The 27,350-nt window shown below is 43.7% G+C and overlaps 1 protein-coding gene across 1 annotated transcript; it reads right to left on the minus strand.

The window, feature by feature from the left end:
- Positions 1-56: 56 nt before the first annotated feature.
- Positions 57-26,439, minus strand: LOC118097618 (CST complex subunit CTC1; the record flags this gene model as incomplete). The annotated part of the gene is given in 19 exon segments (XM_060268915.1): positions 57-911; positions 4,391-4,517; positions 4,628-4,793; positions 5,686-5,750; positions 7,162-7,321; positions 8,558-8,638; positions 9,623-9,788; positions 10,352-10,458; positions 13,487-13,551; positions 13,774-13,899; positions 15,773-15,862; positions 16,520-16,973; positions 18,950-19,064; positions 20,377-20,500; positions 21,110-21,313; positions 22,057-22,231; positions 24,805-25,028; positions 25,863-25,991; positions 26,135-26,439. Coding segments are annotated over 19 exon segments (2,987 nt in total), but the record flags the coding sequence as incomplete, so codon positions are not given.
- Positions 26,440-27,350: the final 911 nt, after the last annotated feature.

The raw sequence follows: 27,350 nt of genomic DNA on the forward strand, positions 1-27,350 counted from the left end.
ATTCTTGGTTCACCAAAAAGTTAGAGGAATGAGTCAAAGTGGGGAGGGGAGGGGAGGGGAGGGAAAGCCTGTATAGTAAGTACATTATCTGTTGCTAGAAACTGTGTACATTGTTGAAGTAACTGAGAATAAAAAACGGATTTAGAATATACTTGACCTGTTCTTCCTTCGTGTAGCAAAAATATTCATTGATTTTTTTTTCCAGCTAGAGGGCTCAGCTTCCACTTAGCGATTAGTGGAAGTCAAGAGGCTTTAAAAAAAAAAGCCTGTTTAGCAAATCAGAGCACCTCAGTCCTTTTTTTTTACATGACCCTTAAGACTGCATAGAAATCCTCTTAATTCTGATTAATCAAGATCTCAAGAATGTGAAGGAAGTGTTTTGAGGGGCTCTCAGCTATGGAATTCCCCTTGTCCCAAAACCTCTCAAAGCCTCGGAATGTATATCAAAATACTACTCAGCAAAAATAAAAACTGGCATGTTATGCATTCATAGTAGCTAGAACGGTCAGGGCCAGAATTTGCAAAAAATTGGCTAGAATACACGAAAGATGGTGAAAATTAAGTCATCTGCATGAAAGAAAAACAAGCTAGATGTTTAACATGGGTGTTTATTTTTTTGCAACAGCAATTAGGAATATTATTAAAAAGCCACAAAATAGTTTACTGCATTTACTGCATTTTATATGAGAAACATAAATGTCATGTCTCCAAATGATGGGTTGCATGGAAGAAGCAGAAATTTCATAATTGCTCTTCCGCAGCAGGGTAAGAACCGAGATGTACAGCCTTTTGTTACAAGCATCATGTTCATGTTGCCTCCTGGACATCCAGACACATCAAGTTCCACCGTTGCCTCGTCTGACTTAGGAACTCCAAGTCATTGGAGAAAAACCTCCTCAACTGTCCTGAGCCTTGAAAAAAAACACACAGTTTCACTATAAACAATGAAGTCTCAACATTCCACATAAGACTTGGGGTGGTGAAACCAAACAACCATTTAGCCATTGTATAATTCCATTGTATTTTTTCCCCCATTTGATTTACTTTTAAAACATTATTTGAGCTACCTAAAAATTCAGATATTTTCTTAGGGAAAGTTGGTTAGGACAACACTAAACTCAGACTGTAAGCTGGGAAAAGATACCTGGACACCTACAATTTTCTTTCTAAATTTAAGAAGCTGACATCCTGTTAGAGTTCATTGCCTTTACAACATGCCACAATCTCCAGATTCTGGTCCTGAAAGTGTAAATAACAAGAGGTCTATAGGACCATGGATGACAAACCATTCCAACCCATTATAAACCCGCAAAAAACAACAACAGGTATATTAATCAAATTGCCAAACCTGCTTTTTTTTTTGCTTATTTTAAAATGTACAGGCCAACAGCCTACATACTTGCCCTTTCCCTCTGATTCCCAATACATAAATATTTTCAACCCGTTCAATAAAAACTATGTTATGTAAAAAAAGTAAAGGTAGTGAGGAAGCAGTAACCAGCTAAAAACTTAGAGAGACCAAGATGAAGACAAGTGGAAGTATATGAAAGGAGAGGAAAATTTTATTTATTTGACATGTTTATGAGATACATTTGGTGTATGTTTTATTTTAGTTGAATTTGACTGAGAAAAGAGACTAGACAGGAAGGTCTAGCTGAATTCTGTATTAGATATTAGTTCTTTTTCAGATGAAAATTTGGAAGTATGATGATTTGTATGCATTCTTATGTTTTGATTTGATACGTTTTAATTTGTTCTGTCTTGATTTGATCTGATTTAAATCTCAATAAAGTTTGATTTAAAAAAGAAAGAAAGTAAAGGTAAAGGACCCCTGGACAGTTAAGTCCGGTCAAAGGCGACTGGGGTTGTGGCACTCATCTCGCTTTCAGGTCGAGGGAGGGACCGTTGGTCGACAGACAGCTTTCCAGTTCATGTGGCCAGCAGGACTAAACCCCTTTTGGCACAGTGGAACACACTGACGGAAACCAGAGCGCACGGAAATACTGTTTACCTTCCCACCGCAGCGGTACCTATTTACTTGCGCTGGCGTGCTTTTGAACTGCTAGGTTGGCAGGTGCTGGGACAGAGCAAGAGCTCATCCTGTCGTGGGGATTCGAACCACCGACCTTCTGATTGGCAAGCCAAAGAGCCTCAGTGGTTTAGACCACAGCGCCACTCATGTCCCCATAACATAGGCATAGGCAAACTCGGCCCTCCAGCTGTTTTGGGACTACAATTCCCGTCATCCCTGACCACTGGTCCGGTTAGCTACGGATGATGGGAGTTGTAGTCCCAAAACATCTGGAGGGCTGAGCTTGCCTATGCCTGCCATAACATGTTATGTGCACATAGAATGGCTAGTGCAAGCCTTAAGAATTCCACTGCCAATCTGGCACAGCATCCTAGAAATTCCTAGGACTCTGCTTTTACATACAGCAGGGGGCCATCAAAAGGGTATGAATGCATTTGCAGCAAGGTAGGTTTCCACCAGACTGGTGGTGATAAGAGTGAGCCAATCCTATATTACTACAAGTGCAATGAGTTACATGCTGGCTGATTGGAATAGAGATTAAGAAAGTGCAATCTGGACCCAGTTTTGAGAACAGGAGATGTGTAGGTGTAAACCTTTTTCTCGGGGGTGCAACAGATGCTATGTGCTTTGGAAGCCACAATCATCTCGGAAAGAATTATTCATCTCTCTAGAGCAAGACAAAATCCCTACATCAGGATTCCTATTTGCTAATGGAGTAAGGGCTTTACTACTGAAGTGTGTCTGGGTATGTTTAGCCTGGAGAAGAGAAGGTTAAGGGGTGATAGGATAGCCATGTTCAAATATATGAAAGGATGTCATATGGAGGAGGGAGAAAGATTGTTTTCTGCTGCTCCAGAGAAGCGGACACGGAGCAATGGATTCAAACTTCAAGAAAGAAGATTCCACCTAAACATTAGGAAGAACTTCCTGACAGTAAGAGCTGTTCGACAGTGGAATTTGCTACCAAGGAGTGTGGTGGAGTCTCCTTCTTTGGAGGTCTTTAAGCAGAGGCTTGACAGCCATATGTCAAGAATGCTTTGATGGTGTTTCCTGCTTGGCAGGGGGTTGGACTGGATGGCCCTTGTGGTCTCTTCCAACTCTATGATTCTATGATTCTATGTGTCCCATAAAGAATGTTGGCCAATTACAACCACACAACTTCAGTCTGTAATACATTGAAGAAATGGGGATCCCTTTTGTTTGGAGGGCAAATGTTTAAATACTGCCTTGGCTTGCCTCTCCAAGCACAAATTTATTATGGCAAAGAACCTGCTTTGCCCAGTGCCTCACATACAACAAGCACTACTAGTCACCAATGGGAAATGACTGTCACTCAAAAGGATTTAGGGGAGTCAGCTGCCCCATAAAACAACCCCACCCATATCTCCATCAGACAACCCACCTCTGACTTAGGCATGAGAATCTCCTGCAAAGGACAGGCTTTTCTTCTTCTTTCCTCAGACAGAGAACCTAATTGGGTTTACTGTGTTTCCCAAAACCATTACCATTCCAATAGATTACATTTAACACCAATGTACTAGACAGAACATGCAGAAACCAACACCAAGAGAACCAAGCAGATACTGAGCCACTTAGGTAGGCTCCCAGAGAGCTTCATGGTTGAGTGGCAATTTGAACCCTGGTCTCCCACGCCCAAATTTTATCCACTACGTTACCCTGCTGTGTTGCCCGAGGCTTTGCCCAAGAAGACATTTTATAACCTATTTAAAAAATGCAGTCTCTTCCCTCAGCAGTAGAGATTTGTATGTTCATGTTAGAAGCAAACCAGCAGTAAATCACACTGTGCAATTTGGGGTTAACTCTTGATTAGCAAAAGCACAATCAGCACAGACTTGGCAGAGTGTCAGGCCTAATGAGCACAGTCAGTCTTTCCCCTCCATGAAGCAGTTTCCTCTCCACTGCTGCCCAAGTCTCCAGGGTTTTTCCCCAAGCAATCAGAGATTGTGCCTGTGTGCTTGTCTTTGCTCCTACCACTTCATGCCTCTTCTGGTTCTGGGAGACTAAGAGGGGAGCAGAAGGGAGAGACACAGTGACTCTTCACCAGCCTGACTCATCTCTGCCTCTTGGACTCTCCCCTCTCACCCTCCTGCTTCAGCTTCTGCCTCTGATTCTGGACTGCTCTCTGCCACAGACTCTCCCAGCTCAATAAGCCCTGTTGCCTCTTCAGCTTCTGACACCTCCTCTTCCCAGTCTTCTCCCTCTGAGCACTTATCATTTCCAGGCTCTGAGCTTTCTTCCCTTGAGGGTTCCCCAGCTGGTTCCTCCCATCATTCCTCTGCATCCAACCAGTCCATGACACCTGAACTCTGATAAGACTGAGGACACATATCTACGTACCTGCCTCGTGATCCCCCAAGGGCTTTCTATCAGGTCTGAAAGTCAACAGGACAGGCCGACAGACAATTGGGCTTCTGCATAAGCTTCTCAAGTACCAGGTGAACATGTCTTCACGCTCCTCAGTTTGCTATCAAAAGCAGAAGATTACTGGTGAAATACACAGAGAAGATCACTAGGTACAATTCGTATTTCAGATACGGGATTAGCAGTTCAACCAGAGGACAATAAGCCACTCACCCCAGGAGCCGTAGTAACTTCACTGTGCTGAATGCCAATACTGCCTGTGTTCTGAACATGGTTCTGTAGAACATCCCACTCCTTGGTGCTCAAACCCAGCACTTTCTGCACCTGTTGGTTCTTGCATACCACCACAAATTCACTTGTTCCATCTTCTACTATGATTCTGAAGGCAAAAGTAGGGTTCGAAGGAGTAACAAGATCACAAAATTATTCTGACTCGGAATGGTGGTCTGTCTATGTAAGGGAATGGCCTGAAGCAGAGGACTGGGGAATGCATTCTCAGGCAGATCAGCTTCTCTCCGAAGAGGAGCTGGAGGGGGAAGATTCACACACCCCTTGTCTTCAGTGGTTTCAGAAGCAGGGAGAGACACAGACACAGAGCAGCTTAGACAGGAGTTACCTAACTACGAGATAATGGCAAGGGAAACAGAAGGGAGGGAGCAGCTAGCCGAGACATCATTAGAGTGTGGGGGAACCTCCTTCCCCACGAACTAGAGAACAAAGGATGCAAAGAGGAGGAGGGACTTCTCACTGGTGCCCAGGATGTTGCAGGAGAAGGAAGGGGGAGGATTTAGAGTAGCCAACTGTTCTCCTTGTGGAGGGATGTGGATTTTTGCTTGCGACCTGATGCTTGAATAAAAGGACTATAAATTATAAACTGCTTGTTAATTGTTGTCTGTGAAGTTATCAAAGGGAGAGGAGGACTCACCACACCTGACAGTCTACTCAACTGGCTTACAGTACAGTCCAAGTGAGGACCCTCCCTTAGACCACCTAGGCGACTCTGGCATTTGGCCAATGAGGACTGTTTGGCCAAGCCACACCTGCCTACCCTATACCTGGTGCCATATACCATGTCAGGTATGGGGCAGGTAAAAACTTGGCTGAAGGGGCTGAAAGGAACTGAGCAAAACCAGGCATACTTTGAGACTTGCTCAGGCTGCACAGACATTGCATTCAAATCCTGACTCTTTGACTAAACAGAACCCTCAAAGCCACATCAAAGGAAGATTGTGGAAAGCAAATTCACCTCAAATCTAATCCACTGTACTCACCTGGCACGGGCTTTGCACACTCCTGTACGCGACAGGCAAGGTGGGTTATACTGGCTGCATCTTCCCTGGATGAAAGAGAAAGAGAGAAAAAGATGGCAAACTCAGGTCACTTCTCACTGAGGTGGTAAACAAGTAAATGTCCTTCGGAATATAGGTGCGGGTTCCTACAATTGAATGCTTTCTCCACTCAAAAATGTGAATAGATAGACATAATGTTTTACAAGGACAGGAAGGAACGCCACAGACAGAATAACTGTCACACACAGGAGGAAGAAGGATATACAGTGGTACCTTGGTTTTCGAATGTAATCCATTCTGGAAGACCGTTTGAGGTCTGAAATGTCCGAACTCCGAAAACTCAACAGCCAGCAGCTAAGCCTCAGCAGAAGCCGCATGGCATGTTCAAATTCCGAGGCATGTTCAAAAACCAAAGCATTTACTTCCGGGCTTACGGCGTTTGTAAACCAAAATGTCCATCAACGGAGACGTTCGAAAACCGAGGTACCACTGTAGTTTGAATGCTTGACCTCTGGGTTTATAAATCATTTAATGTGTCAAGACAAGTGGATGTCGTTAATATTGCAGTTGTAGTATAAGGAATTGTTATTTTGACTGGAATGTAATGGAGATGAGTAAGATTTTGGAACGCAAGAACAAAGTAATTAATCAAACCATCAATTCCAGCACGCGGGAGGCCACCCAAATTATATAATTTGGCATCTGGATGATTGGGATTAGTAATTGTATCCGCTTGGACTACTGCAATGCGCTCTACGTGGGGCTACCTTTGAAGGTGACCCGGAAACTACAACTAATCCAGAATGCGGCAGCAAGACTGGTGACTGGGAGCGGCCGCCGAGACCACATAACACCAGTCTTGAAAGATCTACCTTGGCTCCCAGTACATTTCCGAGCACAGTTCAAAGTGTTGGTGCTGACCTTTGAAGCCCTAAATGGCCTCGGTCCAGTATACCTGAAGGAGCGTCTCCACCCCCATCGTTCTGCCCAGACACTGAGGTCCAGTACCAAGGGCCTTCTGGCGGTTCCCTCGTTGCGGGAAGCCAAGTTGCAGGGAACCAGGCAGAGGGCCTTCTCGGTGGTGGCGCCCGCCCTGTGGAACGCCCTCCCATCAGATGTCAAAAAAAAAAAAACAGCTACCAGATTTTTAGAAGACATCTGAAGGCAGCCCTGTTTAGGGAGGCTTTTAATGTTTAATAGATTATTTTATTTCATTTTTCTGTTGTAAGCTGCCCAGAGTGGCTGGGGAAACCCAGCCAGATGGGCGGGGTATAAATAATAAATTGTTGTTGTTGTTGTCGTCGTTGTTGTTGTTAATTTGGCACTGTTATAATGAGGCTAACATTGGCCTTATTGTAATTGAAAACCAATAAAAGTTGTTATAAAAAACATGCCCCCTTTGCACAGAAAAATACCAGGAGAAAGGTTCTAGCTAGAGGATATGAGTTTGCTGGAGACCTCTGTGAAGATGCTGTTGCAAAGGGAACAGCTCCAGTGCAAGGACAAAGACAGGACACACGTCAAGTGACAGGCAACCTGTGCTTGGCACAGACTAGACGGCTCAGGTGTTATCTTGGACAAATATACCACGGAAGGAGCAGAGGTGGCACCCAGCTGCCTAAAATTAAAAAGACAAAAAGGATAGACAAAAAGAAAGGTTTTAGCTACGAGATACCAAAGTTTCAAAAAGAGCTTCTAGAAAGCAATACTAAAATACTGTCGAAATTGTATAATTTGCTCCTGGAATGGCATACAAAAGATGAACAGGTTAAATCGGTTATGATACACTGGGCAAAGGACTTGGGACATAACATACAGATGGCAGATTGGGAGAGGCTTTGGGAAACAGATTTGAAATTCACAGCATCTTGTACGCTGAAAGAAGATTACTGTATATTCCTACATATAAGACTACTTTTTAACCCAGGAAAATCTTCTCAAAAGTCGGGGGTTGTCTTATACGCCGGGTCATATTTCTTATACGGTGAGTATATCCCAAACTCTATATTTTAACTGGAAAAGTTGGGGGTCATCTTATACGCCCAGTCGTCTTATACGCCGGAATATACGGTACTGTATATGAAACTGATGTACTGGTGGGTATTTGAGCCCTACTAAGTTAACTAAAATGTATAGAACAAGTTCAAATTTCTGCTGGAAGTGTAAAGAAAGGGAAGGTGCCTTTTACCATATGTGGTGGACATGTAAGGTAACAAAATCATTTTGGGGAAATGGTATATAATGAATTTGGGGGAGGGGATTAAAATAACTTTTGTTTAAAAAAAACCCAGAAGCTTTCCTATTAGGAATTATAGGTACCGAGATCCCAAGGGACCAGAAAATACATTTTTATGTACGCGACAACAGCTGCACAGATGTTGCTAGCCCAAAGATGGAAAAAATAATAATCTTAACTAGGGAAGAATGGCAAGTCAAGTTGCTGGACTATGCCGAGATGGCAAAACTAACTGGGGGACTCAGGAATCAAGAGGATAAGGACTTTAAAAAAGAATGGGGGAAGTTTATATATATCTAGGAGACCACTGTAAGCAAGTTAAAACTTTAGCTGGACTTTGAGATACACTTGTAATGTAACAAAAACCATGGATAATTTTGGAAAATTTGGAGAATGGACTGATATGTAGTTTTAAACATTGTAATAAGGAACCATGATGGGGGAAATCAGGAGAGTCAGAGAATCTCATGAAATGATTATATAAACTGTTTGACTGCAAACATGTACTGGTAAAAGCAAATAAAAAAGATTTTTTCAAAAGGAAAAAATGAAACGCATTAGCCAAACACAGTAGGGAGTTGGGTGAGAGGATAGAGCTGTCAAGAGATTTGTACTCACAGGGAAGAAAGGTCGTGGGGTGCAGCAGCCAGAACACACACGCAGCTGGACACAATGTATGTGCAATAGACGTTTTTGAATCTGCAATACAGAGGTTTTGATTTTTCAAGGAAGTTATCCTAAAAGAAATATATAAATGGAACGGGACAGAAATGGGATTCTCAAAGAACTGGAGCTCAGCTAATCCCCGCTCTCGCCCCCCCCCTTAGTACAGCACACCACTGCCACATCTGGGCTTGACTCAGTCCTGTTTGTAATTGCACCAGCCTTAAAATGTCCGTTTCTTTTAAGTGCTGAGCCCTCGGAATTTCATATAACTTAACAATGCAACATATAATCAATAGTGTCCCCAACGGACTTGACATCCACAGATACCGACGCTGTACAGTGGTACCTCGACTTACGAACAACCTGACAACCGAATTTTTCGACTTACGAATGTGGGTAATGGCCGCGCGCTTACGAATGTCTCGACATCCGGGGGGAAAAGCGGCAGTTTTAGATAGGGATTTTTCGACTTACGAATTTTTAGATAGGGTTGCTTCGACTTACGATTTTTTCCGTTTCCAATGCATTCCTATGGGAAATCGCGTTTCCAATGGCGCTTTACGTCTTACGAATTTTTCGACTTCAGAACGGATTAAATTCGTAAGTTGAGGCACCACTGTATCTAGTAATGAGAGCATGGCAAGGTTGGGGGGGGTGGCAGAGCCGTAGCTATGTGATCTTGCGCCCCTGGCAGAACCGTCCAGATTGCGCCCCCTAGCCACTAACAAATTAGCTCTTCTTTCCGCCTCTCCTCCAACCCCACCCTCCACTCATTCAAGACCCTCTATTTAAAACCATTTTCTTATGAGACAATAATCAATATTTTTATTGGTAGACATATTTATGGACATGTTTTTAGCAGATTTTGCACACACACTCTCGCCTGCGCCCCTGGCGGGGGCCTTCCTCACCACCGCCTAGCAACAGCCCTGGGTGTTGGTCAGCACAAACACACTAACCAGCCCAGAGTAGGCACCTAAGTCTATTTCAACACCTTTTGGATCCACATACCAGTACCTGGAAACCTTGCGCTGCAAGTTCTGAAAGAGAATTCTGGCGCCAGGAAGCAAACCCCAAAGATAGGGCAAGAATGCCGTTTCAATGTACACATCCAGCACTTCTGAAGCACCAACTGTAGGTGATACACTTAGCTTCACGGTGTAATCCCGGGGTAAGAGGTTACCTGAGGAAGACAGGCAACACATTGATCTCATCCAATAAATACCCTAACTCTAAGTTAGGAAACGTCCCTAAGTAAAGGACGCGGGTGGCGCTGTGGGTTAAACCACAGAGCCCCTAGGGCTTGCCGATCAGAAGGTCGGCGGTTCGAATCTCCGCGACGGGGTGAGCTCCCGTTGCTCGATCCCTGCTTCTGCCAACCTAGCAGTTGGAAAGCACGTCAAAGTGCAAGTAGATAAATAGGTACTGGCGGGAAGGTAAACGGCGTTTCTGTGCACTGCTCTGGTTAGCCAGAAGCGGCTTAGTCATGCCAGCCACATGACCCAGAAGCTGTACACCGGCTCCCTCGGCCAATAAAGTGAGATGAGCGCCGCAACCCCAGAGTCGTCCAGTCAGGGGTCCCTTTACCTTTAAGTTAGGAAAGACAGATCTACAGACTTGGCCCCAGAGCAGCTCTCAAGAATCATTTTGTCTTACCCAGACACACCGATAAGGCCCATGTGTCTTATTTATGTGCTCAGCCATGGACCAGAAATGCTCCTTCTATAGTACATTCCAGGTTCTCACCCTTCTGCTGCATCAAAACTTCTCCAGGCGACTTCTTTCCAGCAATAGATTGACGCAAAGTCCTCTCCACTATTAGGCCAGAGAAAGAGACCAAGGAGCCTGTGAAACTAATTAGTGGGAACAGGTTTAAGTGTTTTACCAGGTTCTCAAATACTTGGAGAGAGCACAGCCAGATTCTCTCTCTCTCTTTATATATATATTTCATTTTCCATATTAAAATTTACATTCACATAAAGAACATACTATATAAAAACAAGACTCTAAAGAATCTCCTGGACTTCCATCCTCCCGTTAGTGGTCTTATTGTTAATCCTTTCCTACTGCATCTTTTATAATAATCCATATTTTTGCATCTCCATTACATCCATAATTTGTCGTTACATTACAAGCGTTATTGCAATCCCAGTAACAATTTTAACTGTTTACAACGGGTTTTAAGTAAATTATAATTTTTCTCATTCCTTATTAAAGTTGTGGCGGTACTGATTTCTGATTCTTCCGGTCATTTTTGCCATTTCGGCGTAGTCCATCAACTTAATTTGCCATTCTTCTCTAGTAGGGACTTTATCTTCTTTCCATCTCTGGCAGATTCTCAACTCAATATGTTTGTACTCTTAAAGTGACCAAAGAACATTGGTCCTGAAAGACCTACATTGGCTCCCAGTATGTTTCCGAGCACAATTCAAAGTGTTGGTGCTGACCTGTAAAGCCCTAAACGGCCTCAGCCCAGTATACCTGAAGGAGCGTCTCCACCCTCATCTGAAGAAGTGTGCATGCACACGAAAGCTCATACCAAAATAAAAACTTAGTTGGTCTTTAAGGTGCTACTGAAGGAATTTTTTTATTTTACTCCACCCCCATCGTTCAGCTCACACACTGAGGTCCAGCTCCAAGGGCCTTATGACAGTTCCCTCACTTCGAGAAGTAAGTTACAGGGAACCAGGCAGAGGGCCTTCTTGGTAGTGGCGCCAGCCCTGTGGAACACCCTCCCATCAGATGTCAAGGAAATTAACAACCATCTGACTTTTAGAAGACATCTGAAAGCAGCCCTGTTTAGGGAAGTTTTTAATGTTTGATGTTTTATTGTGTTTTTAATATTCTGTTGGGAGCCACCCAGAGTGGCTGGGGAAACGCTGCCAGATGGGCAAGGAATATATTATTATTATTATTATTATTATTATTATTATTATTATTATTAAACCTAGACAGCATCTTAAAAAGCAGAGACATCACCTTGCCGACAAAGGTCCGCATAGTTAAAGCTATGGTTTTCCCAGTAGTGATGTATGGAAGTGAGAGTTGGACCATAAAGAAGGCTGATCACCGAAGAATTGATGCTTTTGAATTATGGTGCTGGAGGAGACTCTTGAGAGTCCCATGGACTGCAAGAAGATCAAACCTATCCATTCTGAAGGAAATCAGCTCTGGGTGCTCACTGGAAGGACAGATCCTGAAGCTGAGGCTCCAATACTTTGGCCACCTCATGAGAAGAGAAGACTCCCTGGAAAAGACCCTGATTTTGGGAAAGATGGAGGGCACAAGGAGAAGGGGACGACAGAGGATGAGATGGTTGGACAGTGTTCTCGAAGCTACGAACATTAGTTTGACCAAACTGCGGGAGGCAGTGGAAGACAGGAGTGCCTGGCGTGCTATGGTCCATGGGGTCACGAAGAGTCGGAACCGACTAAACAACAAAAATATTATTATTATTATTATTATTATTATTATTATTATTATTGAAACAGCTGGAGTGTCAGCATGTCTCAGTAGGAGAGATTCTTCAACGGGAAAGAATTATGGCTCTTGAGTGGACACCATGTTGAGCGAGAGCAGGATTTATTGATTAAATTCCTATCCTGCCTTTCTTCCCAAAGGAGTCCAGGGTAGCAAACACCGAAGTGGTCTCTACCTTGTACATCTATGGTCAAAAGGGGGGGCAGGGAAAACGGGAGCAAAAGCAGAGGCAGCAAATCAGCGCCATTAGAGGGGAAGTTCTTTGACAAGAGCAGAGACGGTGGAATAAATCTGGAGGCAAAGCCTACAAAAGAAGGCAACTGACAGACGGGCATGAGACAAAGGCGAGGACTGCCAAATTGTACCCTTCATTAATATCCAGGGATAAGACAGAGATTGCAGCAGATGGAGCTAGGTATCAGATATTCCTCATCCCCCACAAAAAACAGTGCAGGCTGAGTCAGTAACCACTTCCCTAATGGCATAATCACTGTGGAAACTTCCCAGTTCAGAAGGAACAATTTCCAGACATGAACCTGAAAGGCAGAAGAGGTGCAGATTCAAGCAAAGGTGTGTGGCAGGAGGTATGGGATTGAATGGGTCACGGCTTGACATGGCCGCATGGTGCATACTGAGCAACGTGGGTCTTAAGTGGCATCTCTGGTGCTTAATCTTAACACGATCATCCCTTTTGGTCTTGTTTAAAAGCATCTATACATTAATCAAGGCGGAGGCAGCACTCGTTTATGGAGGGGGCTGGTGGAGTTCAAGAGAGCACCGCTTCCCTGATCTCCCTACCCATGCACATACAGTGGTACCTCGGTTTACAAACACAATTGGTTCCGGAAGTCTGTACTTAACCTGAAGCGTACTTAACCTGAAGCGAACTTTCCCATTGAAAGTAGTGGAAAGTGGATTAATCCATTCCAGACGGTCCGTGGAGTACTTAAACTGAAGCGTACTTAACCTGAAGCGAACTTTCCCATTGAAAGTAATGGAAAGTGGATTAATCAGTTCCAGACGGGTCCGCGGAGTACTCAACCTGAAGCGTACTTAACCCGAAGTATGACTCTACAAATTACTCTTCAGATTAAGACGAGGGTCTGTGTGCACCTCATGTCCTCAACTAGCTCTCTCTCATCTCAATACAAGGCATTGGTACTCAAAAACCAGCTTCTCTCATATCCACAGCCAAAGATGTTGGCATTAAAAGCCGGAATATCATTACATTTTCTTCTTAGCGGAGAGTCACCAGCCAATACAAAAATTCCCCATTGCAGGAACTGGTTGACCGGGCCGTGTTGTTCCCCGTGAATCTTTCTTTCTTTCTTTTTTAATGTTTCTCCACAGGTTCTCTTATCAGCTTCTTAGTAAACAGGAACAGAGGGAAGGCTAGATTACCTGGAGCTGAGAATCTCCTCAATGGAAAACAGCTTTCGATCCATCTCTGGCACTGCTGAAACCAGCTGAAAAACAACGTTCCTTTATGAAAACATATTGCAGTGTCAAACATTTAAAACTTCCTGACACACAGCTGGCTTCAGATGTCTTCTAAAAGTTGCGTAGTTCTTTATCTCCTTGACATCTGATGGGAGGGTGTTCCAGGGGGTGATTGATTACCATGAAGGCCCTCTGCCTGGTTCCCTGTAGCTTCACTTCTCACCGTGAGGCAACACACACAGGCATACCTGAGAAGCACAGCCCACGTGGTGCAGGAGGGCACCATCTGGAACAGGTAGAAACAAGGAACGTCTCAGCGCGTTCAGGTTTTCTTGTGCCGGCGAGCAGCACAGTTGATCAAAGACACCCAAGTCCTGCAACAGCAACATCACCAAAGATACGAGTCAGTGCTTTTCTTGCTGTTACAACACTCACTAGTAAAGAGTATTGTCACCTCTTTTTCTTGAGGCACATGGCAGCCATTTCATGCCGACAGCCATGGCACTTTTACTTTAAAAAGCACTGGATAATAATAATAATAATAATAATAATAATAATAATAATAATAATAATAATTTATTATTTATACCCCGCCCATCTGGCCGGGTTCCCCCAGCCACTCTGGGCGGCTTCCAACAAAACACCAAAATACAGAAATCCATCAAACATTAAAAGCTTCCCTAAACAGGGCTGCCTTAAGATGCCTTCTAAAGGTCTGGTAATTGTTGTTCTCTTTGACCTCTGGTGGGAGGGCATTCCACAGGGTGGGTGCCACTACCGAGAAGGCCCTCTGCCTGGTTCCCTGTAATTTAGCTTCTCGTAGCGAGGGAACCGCCAGAAGGCCCTCGGTGCTGGACCTCAGTGTCCGGGCAGAACGATGGGGGAGGAGACGTGGTACAGAATAGAAAATTCAATAGCTTTTTTAATCAAAGTGAAGGAAGTTTCATGTATATTGGCAGTCAAATGCTAATTCCCAGGAACATGCTTGGAACTGAGTGGCTTCAGCTGTAATATATATACAACTTACTGCATGGAGAGTCTTTGCTGGCCACAAAGCGGAGATGGATCTGTACAGTTGCATGGACAACAGGGCAAACAGCTTGCAGACCATGTGAAGCCACTGCCAGCCAAGTATTTTCACAGCACCTTCATTGTGAATGAAGCAGGCCTGAGCATCTGAAGATCAGCCTGGCCTACACTGTAACTTTTAAATTTTATTTTAAAGGGGTGGTTTGACTCGCTATGTTCTGATTCACATTTAGAGGCTTTGAACAGTAAGATGAGATTTCTAATTTTTTAATAGTAATTATCCAGGGTAGCCTGCATGGCGCTCTCCAGTTGGCTTACAATTCCCAACATCCCTGATCCCTGGCCATGCTGACTCGTCATGCTGGGAGTTTTAGTCCAACAACATCTGAGGGGCATCACTTTGGCTGCTCCTAAATTAGTGTGTGTTACTGAGCAATAACTTTTAGCCCAATGAATAAATAAATGTGTGTGTGTGTTTTTGTTAAATTGTGGGTTTTCCCCCAATAAAACTTGTTTTTTTGCTGGGGGGGGGGGGAAGAATAGAAAAATATTGTGCAATAGAATACTTGTAGTTGGAAGGACCCCCAAAGGTCCTATAATCCAACCCCTTGCAATGCAGGAATATGAACTTGGCATTTATATACCACCCAATCAGTTATATCCTCTGGATAGAGGGGAGAGGAGACCCACATCCGTCCCCGAGCCCAGAAGTATGTGAAGAATGGACAAAAAAAGTACCGTACTTTTCCATGTATAATACTAGTTTTTTCCCCCCCTTTACTTTAAAATAAGGTTAGAAATCTGGGGGCATCTTATACACGGATAGTGCACATGCCCATTTTTTAAATTTGAGGTCCCCAAAAGTAGGGGGTGTCTTATACATGGGGGGCATCTTATACACAGAAAAATACGGTAATAGATCCTTTGGGGAAAGTAGCAAATCAAGGGAATGTGTTTCTGTTAAGGCATAGGTAAATACTGACTCAGAAAGAAAAGGGTCACGAACAAGAACAAATTTACAAACTACAGACTGACAATTTAGCAGAGCAAACAAGGAAGAGACATGGGATAAACAAGCAGAACAGGATTGTGGGAGATGCCTCCAGCTAAGAACAAGCATTCTGATCACAGGAAATCAAAGAACCCCAGAAATGACTGGCAGGTCTCTTGTAACGTTTCCAGGAATGGGTTGGAGCTGGAGCCGTTTTTCATCCTTACCGTGCACTGGGGTATGGTGAGCTGGTACAGGTGATCAGGGTGCAGGAAGGGGAACCACCGGAGCGATTTCCTCAGGAACAGGAGCAGCAGCTGAAGAGAGAGAATTTTTTTTAAAGAAAAAAAAAGAGGCCAGTAAGAGAAGAAAGCCGATTTTAAGTGTAAAGGCAAAACACATTAAGAAGCAACAGAATGGCTGTTCTGATCATTTGAGAGAGCATGAGAATTAAAACCAGCTGCAGAACACTTGGAAATGCAATATACAGGTGAAACTCGAAAAATTAGAATATCGCTGAAAAGTGCATTTATTTCAGTAATGAAACTTATTATTTTTAATTTTTCTTTTAATTTTTACAAATGCTTTCTTTTGGAAATTCCACAGTAATAAAACCAATAGTTACAATAATACAAAAATTTAAAAAAATAAACATTGCTATTACATTTCATTAATTACATTCCATTTATAATTGACCCGCCTAACGACAAATAATTACAATTACAACAAATAAAGGCTTGACATATCTTGCTTTGCATGTCATGCATCTATCTCATATATTGGTTTCACCTTTTAAGTTGCGTTACTGAAATAAATGCCCTTTTCGACGATATTCTAATTTTCCGAGTTTCACCTGTACATCAGTAGAGGAACAATGCAGGAGGCAGCATTCATCTCAAAAGTCAACCCAGCTACCTCCACTCCAACCTTGGAGAGGATTCTGAAAACATCCCTTGCCACCTCGCCTGTCTTACTTTTTGCTGGGCTTCACTCGTCTCTTGCAGAGCAAAAGTGTTAAGCTCTTGCCGGCTCCTGGTTTCTCCAAGATTCTTGCACAGTTCAGGGCTGCCTATCCATACCACTGTGGCTTGAAAGCAGAGTTGCGCTGCCTGGCCGCCTTTGCTCCCGTCTCCTGAAGTCGGCAGATAGTTGCGCCAGACGAGCCCCTCTTTCTGCGTCACGAGGAACAGGCGAGACACACAGCCCGCTTCTGCAGCGCTGCCCTGGGAAGGCTCTGCTGTGCTGGGGCCCAACTCTGCCCTTCCTGCGCTGGATATTCTGCCCTCTTGGGATCTTGGCTCAGCTGCGGAGGAGCCACTGCCTTCTGCTCGAGAAGATGTCCTTTCATTCACTCGGTGACCCTCGGAGGGTCTCTTTTCAGGAGTATGAAGGATCTCCACATCCTCAAAACAAAACTGTACGCAAGGCCTTGGAGGAAAGCAGAGAAGTGGGGTGAGTACAGTTCAATCCCATTATTTACAAAAGTAAATACAGTGGTATCTTGGTTCTCAAACTTAATCTGTTCCAGTAGTCCATTCCAAAACCAAAGCGTTCCAAAAGCAAGGTGCGCTTTCCCATGGAAAGTTACAGGTAGGTAGCCCTGTTGGTCTGTCGAAGCAAAATAGAAAAAAATTCCTTCAGTAGCACCTTAAAGACCAACTAAGTTTTTATTTTGGTATGAGCTTTCGTGTGTGCATGCACACGAAAGCTCATACCAAAATAAAAAGTTAGTTGGTCTTTAAGGTGCTACTGAAGGAATTTTTTTCTATTTCCCATGGAAAGTAATGCAAAATCGATTAATCTGTTCCAGATGTTTAAAAACTCCTAAAACATCCATGCTGGGGCCTGAGCTTAACTGGGGGGGGGGAATTGAGATAGGGCTGAAAAGTGGAAACATAGCTGGATAGTACTGTGCTACAGTTAGAAAATTGAAGGGCAGCAGGGAACAAAGAAGGGAGAGTGGTGGATAGGTGGTGAAAGAGTGGGATTAGGGTGAGGAGCAACAATGGGTTATTTTTTGATTGATTAAAATGGTCCGAAACTGGAACGTTTTATGGAGCTGGTTGATACATCTGGGAGATCCGGAGTCCAGGGGAAGCGGGGTAGAATTAGATAAATGTGGTTAAAGGTTATTATGATCAAAGAAATAATATCTGAATGTATGGAAAAAATTTGGGGTATAAATTGTGAGGCTAAAGGAAGAATTAGAGATGGATGGGAAAATAAATTTAGATTTGGATTAATTAATGAATTATAGGTTGAGGATAGTTGATGTTTTTTTTTTCCTTGTGTAGAGTAGAATTGGTTGTGAAATAATGGAAAAATTGTGTTAGAATGATTTAAGATGATAAAGGAAAATTGCTTAATTTAGATTTAATAAATGGACCCAGTGTGGGGGGAATCAAGGAAGTCCACAATGTCAAGTTAATGTAAGAATTGTTATATTTTTCTTTCTTTCTTTCTTTTTTAATTATATTTTATTTTTGCTTTTTTGTTTTTGTGTTGAAATGTTATTGGGGGGAGACGGGACGACAACAACCCCTAAAACAGCAATTTACCGGTAATATGAATTTTACTACCGGTACCTAACAAGACCATGGATCCATAAAATGAAAGCAATAAACAATGTACTGCAGTCACACAGTCAGTCAATCAGTAGCTGAACTGGGTTGCACACAGTCACAAAAACAAAGCAAAAAGAGCTGCAAAAACAAAAACACAAAATAAATAGCAAAAACAGACAGAACTCAGCGTAACACCCAAAACGGAAGTATAGCACTCAAATCGGAAGCGTAACACTCAAAACGGAGCACGTTTGGCTTCCGGAAAAAGATCGCAAACCGGAACACTTACTTCTGGGTTTGCAGTGTTTGGGTTCCAAATTGTTTGAGTACCAAGACGTTTGAGAACAAGGGTACCACTGTAAACACAGCTGTGGAAAAGGACAGCAGAGGGAAGCCTTTCGGTGTGCGTTTGCTAAAAACATCTCTCTGTTGGGCAGGACTTTTTTGTTGATTGCTGCTTCCAGTTTTCACAAGGTTTGCTGAGTTACAACAGCAAAGACTTTGGAGGGAAATGGAGAGGGGGTTCTCAACGGAACAGAGAAGTGGGTCTCCCACATAGGAGCATTTCACACTGCAATGTCGGTTTTGTAGCTTATTTGGGCTAAAATGAACCTCCAGCCTGAAAAGCTTGAAGATGACTGGCCTTGAATATTTCTTCCTGCTTTGCTGCTGCCACCGCCAGCCCCAAATCAAAACAGGCAGGGCAGCTTCCTAATTCCTCCTCCACCGCTTGAGGAGAACCTTCTATATTAGAACTTTTCACCTGTGTGCTTTGTACCACTCCGAGGCCCTGCCATGGTTCTCAATCTTTCGGGGACTCAGAGAAAGAGGGAGACTTGCCTTGTTTTCTTCTCCTTTATGTGCTCGTGTGACCCCAGCTGCTGCCAAGAAGGGAAATCACTTCGAAGGAATTGCTCCATTACAAACTGAAATATTTCTACTTGCAGGAGGCACCCTGCAATAAGCAAACAACAATAATAGAAATAGAGACCACGTCAACAGTTAAGCAAAGCTGGCTAAATAAAAAGTCTTAACTGTGAAGCAGATGTAGGTGCTTGCAGAAGCCTTGGTCCTCAAATCTAAAGCAAGTCATTCTACTCTCTGTGCTAAATCTCTTATTTCTCATCCCCCAAACTCATCCCCCAAACTCCAGGGGCAGAGACTGGGAAATATGGCTTAGCTGTGAGAATCCTCCTTTGAGCACAAAGTAGTATGGACACCAGTGGCTTTCCATCTGTAGCTGCTTGAGACAAAGTTAGCAATCTGTTTACGAAGGTAAAATAGGGGAGAGGGGGACTCCAGTTATGGGAAGGGGCAGGCGTGCTGGAGGGCAAGATAAAATGAGACCTTTCACCAAGCTACAGACCTCAGCAGCATCAGAAATTTAGCAAGGATTTCCCGCTGTCCCGCAAATTTGCAGAGGTCTCCTAGAGACTCCCTCATAATATCGACTTGCAGAGAGTCTGTAATCCAATATTTGCTGAGGGATGATACTCTCAAAACTACCAAGATTGTTTCAGGGTACTTAGCCGAGATCTTTACAGCTAAATCTAAAGATGCCTGATTTATTCAGTGGTGGTTATCTAGTCTTTTATATATTGTATGTGTTTGGATTAGCAATGTATCTGGATGACTTTGTATGATTTTATGATTTTACTGTTTTAACTTATGCCAACAAAGGCTATTTACAAGTTACGATATGTTTGTCCCTAATGTTGCACAGCCCTTCTCCGCTGCACCCCAGAGCTAGATCCCAAAGCAAGATTAAACCACAGATAATCAAGAGCCCTTTAAAAATTAAAGGCAACATTATTTCACCCCTCTCTGAAGTCCTAGGAATTGCAAGTATTTGTTTCCATGCTTCTTAATTAGTACAAAGTTGGTTTGTTTTTTTTAAAAAAAGGCATTTTCTTGACTTGGTTGGTGAAGATTGCATGGCTAAGAATAGGCTATTTGTTTTCCTTGTCAGGTGTCAGACCTTTTTATCATGATGTGTAACAATCTATTTTGGCAACTTTGTTCAAATGTAAAAGCTGTCTTAGTATTGTATTTTGGAAGTTCGTTTAGAATACTATACTATGCTCTTACTATGTGCTAATCTATCTTCGCAGGTTTTGTTTAAAGATCCAATACAATAGTTTCTTTTGAAGAAAGCTATACTCTCAAAATCAAAGCTGTGAAAAAAATTTCTAAGTCCTAAGAGCCAGCATCATATTGTTGGTTTTTAAGAGCATTCAAACCATATAATTGATATAGGATGGACACACCTACTAAAGACGTATCAGCAAATGGCCGGCCATCTCTGTGAAATATTATACAAGGGAGTGCTTTACTTCTGTCTTGTAACTTGAGGGAGCCACTGCTGGAATAGTCTAGCCACCCGAGCAACACCTACCCACCCAAAAAAAACAGAAAAGAAAAAGGTGAAGAACACTGACCAGACTTAATGATTAAATGATGCTATTCCCACACATTTTCCAGGGATCTCTTTGTAATGAAATAATAAGCATTTGTATAACACAACGGGATCTACCCAGAATGGCGGTGCTCCCAATTAAGGCTTACACCCCTTCCGTCTCTATTAATCTACGTCACTCCTACATCTTGTAATCTGAGCTTGTACCCTCTGCGCTTTCTGTTCTGAGACTTTCTGAGCTCTTCTTGACCTGGGGAAAGGCGCTGGAGGAATGCTGTCCAATGACTGTGAACCTGTTAACCCTCTCTTTTCCAGTGTTTCTTCTCCTAGCTGCTCCCCATCCAGTATTTCCCAGCTTCTGCCTTCTGAACTATACCCCTCTGCAAACCACTGTTCCAAATCTATATTGTCCTCCTGCTCCTGGGAAGATTCAGGATCAGGGGGAGGGGGGGCAGGGGATGGCTCCCACCATTCCTCCTCAGTGCAGCCCTCCTCAGCACAGTCCCTGGAAGAGGGTCATCTAGCTCAACCCCTAGCAAGTGCAGGAACATTGCTGTTTTTAGGAAGTTGAATTTAGCACTTACCATCCGAGGCTGAAAGCTCTCAGCAGATAAACTGGAGTAGGACCAGGCCAATCTGAGATTCAGCTCCTGGGCGTTTACATTGCAGAGCTCGGGGACTGAGTTCAGTTGCTGCAGTGGACTGAGGCTTTCCCAGCATTTCTTCTCAGCCATAGCAGACAGCAGAGAGAAAGGTGGAATCTGACATGGCGGCTCCAAACTCTGATACTAGGAAAGGATTGAGAGGCTCAAATTATCCTTATCTCCAGGAAGAGATAGAAGCACTCAGAGCTACAATCAGGAGCAAAAAAGGTAAAGGACCCCTGGGCGGTTAAGTTCAGTCAAAGGTGACTATGGGGTTGTGGTGCTCATCTCACTTTCAGGCCAAGGGAGCCGGTGTTTGTCCACAGACAGATTTCCAGGTCATGTGGCCAGCATGACTAAACTGCTTCTGGTGCAACGGGACACCGTAATGGAAACCAGAGCGCACAGAAATGCTGTTTACCTTCCCACCGCAGCGGTACCCATTTATCTACTTGCACTGGCGTGCTTTCAAACTGCTAGGTTGGCAGGAGCTGGGACAGAGCAACGGGAGCTCCCTCTGTCGTGGGGATTTGAACTGCCGACCTTCCAATCGGTTTAGACCACAGCGCCACCCTAGATGTACCCAAGGTTCTGATATGTTTGGTGAAAAACGGCAACTATTTAATACCTGAGAAACATGGGGAAAGTCCAGTTCGCTGAATTGTTGGCATCCTCTCAACATTACTAGCAAGTCCTTCATTCATGGAGCTAAAAGTAATGGAAAAGGACCCCTGGACAGTTAAGTCCAGAAGAATTTGACTATGGGGTGTGATGCTCACTCTGTCGCGGGGATTCAAACCACCAACCTTCCAATCGGCAAGCCCAAGAGGCTCAGTGGTTTAGACCACAGCGCCACCCGTTCCCCTGCACAGTAGGAGTAGAGTTACCTGCTCTAGGGGGCAGTGGTGCTTTTCTGCCAGAATCTCCTGATGGATGTTTCTCTCTTGTTTTCCGAGCGGCACCAGAACATTCAGAATAGGAACAATAAACTTCTCTGCTGCCCCCAGGGCTTGGTGGCTAAAGCAGTGCAACGACTGCTGGTTCGGAAGGGAACAACAAAACCTAGGAGGAATTATAGATACATTAGAACCTTCCAAGTTCATGCAACCCTGAAATAAAAACCCCAGGAAGGGGAAAATGCAAACGACAGGTGGAGATAGTAGGAAGGAAGCACAGAACAAGCCAAGACAACAGTAAGGGAAAAGGTTATGGGATGTGAATGTACGCATCCAAGAAAAGGTCAGTCTAAGATATTCCCACACAACGGGACATTTCATACTTTCTGTGATAGAAGTCCTTCTTTACCCTCCCACTTTGTTCTCGAGTTCTTCAGTACTATGTTCTTAACTGCCATCTTCTATGTGAAATTATCAGGGGTTGGGTCAGGGTTTTAATCTGTTATAAACCTTTAATATAATCAGTGATCAAAGTCAGTCAATTTTTTTTATTGTATATAGCCAAATGCCGACAGAGAACAAAAGGGAAACTTTCCTCTAAAACGTATACAATGTAACCTGTAGCAGTTTACAACGTAAAATAAATTGACAACATTAAAATTTAAGATTGGAGTGCCTTTGCTTAGCTGGAACATAGCTTCTTGGCTGCCAGAGCAAATTTGGCTCCCTGGTAATGTATAGATGTTTACTGTCACTTCCTGTGCAAATCAGCAGATAGTGTGTAATGTCCTTTAGCTGATTGCATCCATATATACATTTGTGATCCATATGGGGAATTCCCCAGTATCTCCCCTCTAAATATGCTGAGGGCATCTGTGGAATCTTAGCTCCACAAAGGTCCTGCGTTGTTGTGGGAAGGTCAGAGTCTCAAGGTAACGGGGCCTTGAGTGATTGGTCTTAATTTGGGGGTATGATAATAATAATAGATAATAATAATAATAATAATAATAATAATAATAATAATAATAATAATTTATACCCCACCAATCTAGCTGGGTTTCCCCAGCCACTCTGGGTGGCTTCCAACATAATATTAAAAATACAATAAAACATCAGACATAAAAAAATTCAGATGTCTTCTAAAAGTCAGATAGTCGTTAATTTCTTTGACATCTGATGGTAGGATGTTCCACAGGGTGGGTGCCACAACTGAGAAGGCCCTCTGCCTGGGTACCAAGTAGAGTAAAATGGTAAAGGGACCCCTGACCATTAGGTCCAGTCGTTACCGACTCTGGGGTTGCGGCGCTCATCTCGCTCTATTGGCCGAGGGAGCGGGGCGTACAGCTTCCAGGTCATGTGGACAGCATGTCTAAGTCGCTTCTGGCGAACCAGAGCAGCGCACGGAAACGCCGTTTACCTTCCCGCCAGAGCGGTACCTATTTATCTACTTGCACTTTGACGTGCTTTCAAACTGCTAGGTTGGCAGGAGCAGGGACCGAGCAACGGGAGCTCACCCCGTCACAGGGATTCGAACCGCCGACCTTCTGATCGGCGAGCCCTAGGCTCTGTGGTTTAACCCACAGCACCATCCATGTCCCTACCAAGTAGAGTAACAGGCAGCAATGTTGGATGCTCCTGATCACACAGCTATTTTTTTAAAAAAATAATGGGTGGTGTTCAGTTAAGCTTTACTCAGACCAGACCTATTAAAATTAACAAATGTAACTTAGTCACATTCATGAATTTCAATGGGTTTCCTATGAGGACAACTTGGCTGAATACCACTCATTATTCTTAACACAACTGCTTATAAAAATCATAAGAGGATGCCTGTTTTGATGTGGGCATGATTTTATTTATTTCATAAAATTTATATACCACCTGACCATAAAACCAAACAACCACAACATGGTTTACAACAACAACAAAAAGATAAGATAAAATTATCATTAAGAAAAAATAACTATAATTTTAAACTTCATTCATTTCATCAAATTGTTTTATTATCTAAAGTCACAAGAATGCTTCTTGATCCATAAATATTGCCCTTCCCATATGAAAGTTTAAAAGATTCGGTTATGTTAGATAATAAAATGATATAATGAATTAAATTAAATGATCCCTTATTTGCCCATATCTGGAGGCAGAAAGAGGCTTCCTTTGGTTTCATTTGGTATGTCCCTTCGCTGCCTCCAAATATGGGAAAATAAAGGACAATGTCCAAGGTTTAAATGTCTTGAGAATGTCCATCAATGTCTTCCATCATTACAGAGCTTCTAAATTCAAAGATCTTGGCTAAGGGAGACAATTCCACCCACAAATTACAACAGCGATTGGAAAATAGCTCCAAAGAATTGGTTTCCAACTGAAGTCAAAGCTGCACAGCTTCTTCATACTGTCACATGCCATGAGTTCAACAGTGCTCACTGTTATGTATTCAGTGGTCTATGTTTGCCTGAGCTTGAGTCTGGACTAAGGATTCTGAGCTCCTGTGTTCTGATTTGATACATGATGTCCAATCACAGAACATTTCAGGACTTGGCCTCTGCCATTGGCCCTTGAACTCTGAGTCGTGATTCGCAACTTGGAAGTTTAGACAGCCAATCACGTTGGGAGTGGGAGTGGCCCAGGCTTTCAGGAATGTATATAAGCAGTTGCTTTGCCCCTGTTTCCCAGTTATGTATTTCAATAAAGGTTCTTCTGTTATCATCCGTGGGAACCCACCTACACTTCACTCACCTCTGCTCAAAAGTCTCTAGCAAGCTGACCAGCCAGATATAGAGCGGCAGGCTCAAATTGAAACGCAAAAGCAGCTGAATATAAAGATTCCCAAAGGAGGCTACAGGCTGGTATAATGTGCTGCATGCCGAAAAGCTCTTCAGCACAACCATGCTACGCAGGCAAGCTCCAAGTACAGAAGGCGAGGCAGCTAAGGGCTTCTGCACAAGGTGGACGTCTTGGAGCTGTAAGACAAGCAGACAGATCAGCATAAAGGAAACAGCAAGTTCTTAAAACTACTGCAGTTTCCATAAAAAAGACCAAATGATTTCACCCGATAACCCACCAGTCAAACATTACTCCTTTGAGGTTTAAGAAGCACCACGGAAGCAGCTTGGGCAAAGAGAGACAAGATAATGCTCACTCCCAACAAGCATCTCTTAACTCAGGTCAGCTGCAGTTCTTGCCCTTGGCTGTGCTGCATTGAAGGAATGGGGCAATGGCTAGGCCAGATTCCATCATAAGAGCTGGGCGATGTATTTATAAATTGTCTGAAACCGGTATGGCTTTCAACCGGTTTCAAACAATTTGATATGGCTCAAATTGCCCGCAGACAGCAAAGGTGCAGGCAGGTAGGCGGAGCCTGAGAATGTTCCGGAAAGCACTTTACCGGGCTCCACCTGCCTGCCAGCACCTTTGAGGAAGCTCCCCGCCCCTTTGGTTCATGTGAGCTAGAGCAGCATAGGGGCTTGCTGAGCTGGGGGTGGGTGGGGGGAGCTTCCCACCCGCCAGCTGAGTTCAACAAAACCCTGATGCCCGCCCAGCTCATGTGAGCCAGAGTAGTATGGCGGCTTGCTCAGTAGGGTTGGGCGATGTATCTCAGCTTTTTTTTCCTTCTCGAAGGTTGGGAGGAAGCAACATTCCAGAGTCAGACGTCGTGATATATCAGCATATCGTAGTATTTAGCTGCTGATATATTTATGTTGAAAACCCAGGTATCACCCAACCCTACTCAGCATCGTCTGAAAGCACCAACTCTGCTTCTTCTTAAAGCGCCAACTCTAGGACCTTAGTCTCACCTCTACGCCTGCTCCTGGTCGGAGCCCACGGCCAGAATTCAACATCTGCTGATAAGCAAGACACAGAGTTAACTTGTTGTCCAGTTCATAGAGCCCAGCTTGGGCATTTAGCACCTGGGTGATAGTGCCCTGGAAAAGGAACAGAGAAAGGAAACATTACAAACAATGTGCCCTGCCGTGGAGAAATCCAAAGACACCTTCTTGAATCCCCAAGGTAGAGGAACCAAGTTCAGGGCGAGGCTCTCTCGGTGCTGGAGATTCTGTTTGCTTACTGCATAGGAGATCATCTGGGACTTCCGAGCTGGAACCACCGTATTCGCTTCCTCCTCCAGCTCCAACGAGCTGCTCAGCTGCTCACAGGCCTTGGTGGAAACAGACACAGTTGGACTTCCCTCTGAAGTACTGTCCAAAGATTGCTCCATCACTCGTTCCATACAGTAAGGTAGCAGGTGTGAGGAGGAGCTGGTGATGAACACCCTCAATCCAGAAGCTTTAAGGCAAGATGTTTTAAGAGCAGTGAGGACGTACCGATGCCCAAGCTGTAGCACGTGATGCCAAGCCAACTGGGAAGACCTCTAGGACAGAAAAACCAGAAGATGAGTCAGAATTAAGGACACTCTCAAGAAATATATTCTTCCAACAAGGGCCTTATCCACCAGCCTCAAAACTAGCTGCAATGCATCTCAGCTGGTATTTATGGGTCACGGCAGTTACACATCACTTCTAAGATGACTGTGCCAGTGTTAGAAACAGAGATATGAAAGCTGGGAGCTAAATGGCTCCTTAAACCTAGGTTGTGGGCACAACAATGGAATGTCTAGGTGTGCTTTTTATAACAAAGCTGAAAATGAATGAGCTGCAGCTAAAATATTACGTACATTTTTCACATGGTCTAGCTTCCCCTGTCCACCCCCTTAATATTCTTAAGAAGGCCTCTTCTCCAGTCTTCAGAGAGTGGGGAGGCAGGGAAAAGGTCCTCCTTTCCTTCTACTCTGCAGTTTTAATCTGAAATCTTAGGCGCAGTACTGCGCCAAGCTCAGAAACTGCTTGCACTAATGAATTTCATTGTTGCAAAATGTGCTTAGAACAATGGGAGTTTTGAACCCTGGACTGTGCTACCTAGTACAGTCGTACCTTGGAAGTCAAATGGAATCCGTTCCAGAAGTCCGTTTGACTTCCAAAACGTTTGGAAACCAAAGCGCGGCTTCTGCAGGAGCTTCCTGCAGCCAATTGGAAGCTGTAGAAGCCCCCGTTACTGGAACAGTCACTTCCGGGTTTGCGACATTCGGGAGCCAAAACGTTTGAGAACTAAGCTGTTCGAAAACCAGGGTACGACTGTAACTTTACATCGTGAATGTGACCTTCAACATAATGAATGTATCACAATATAAACTCTTAGAGGCAATATTTTGAAACGTGGTAAAGAAATATAGCTCTGACTCAGCTTGGCTGAGGTACAGTACAGATATAACAGTGAATTTTCCGGGA

This window comes from Zootoca vivipara, chromosome 16 (genome assembly GCF_963506605.1).
Source record: "Zootoca vivipara chromosome 16, rZooViv1.1, whole genome shotgun sequence".
In the NCBI taxonomy this organism is placed as follows: domain Eukaryota; kingdom Metazoa; phylum Chordata; class Lepidosauria; order Squamata; family Lacertidae; genus Zootoca; species Zootoca vivipara.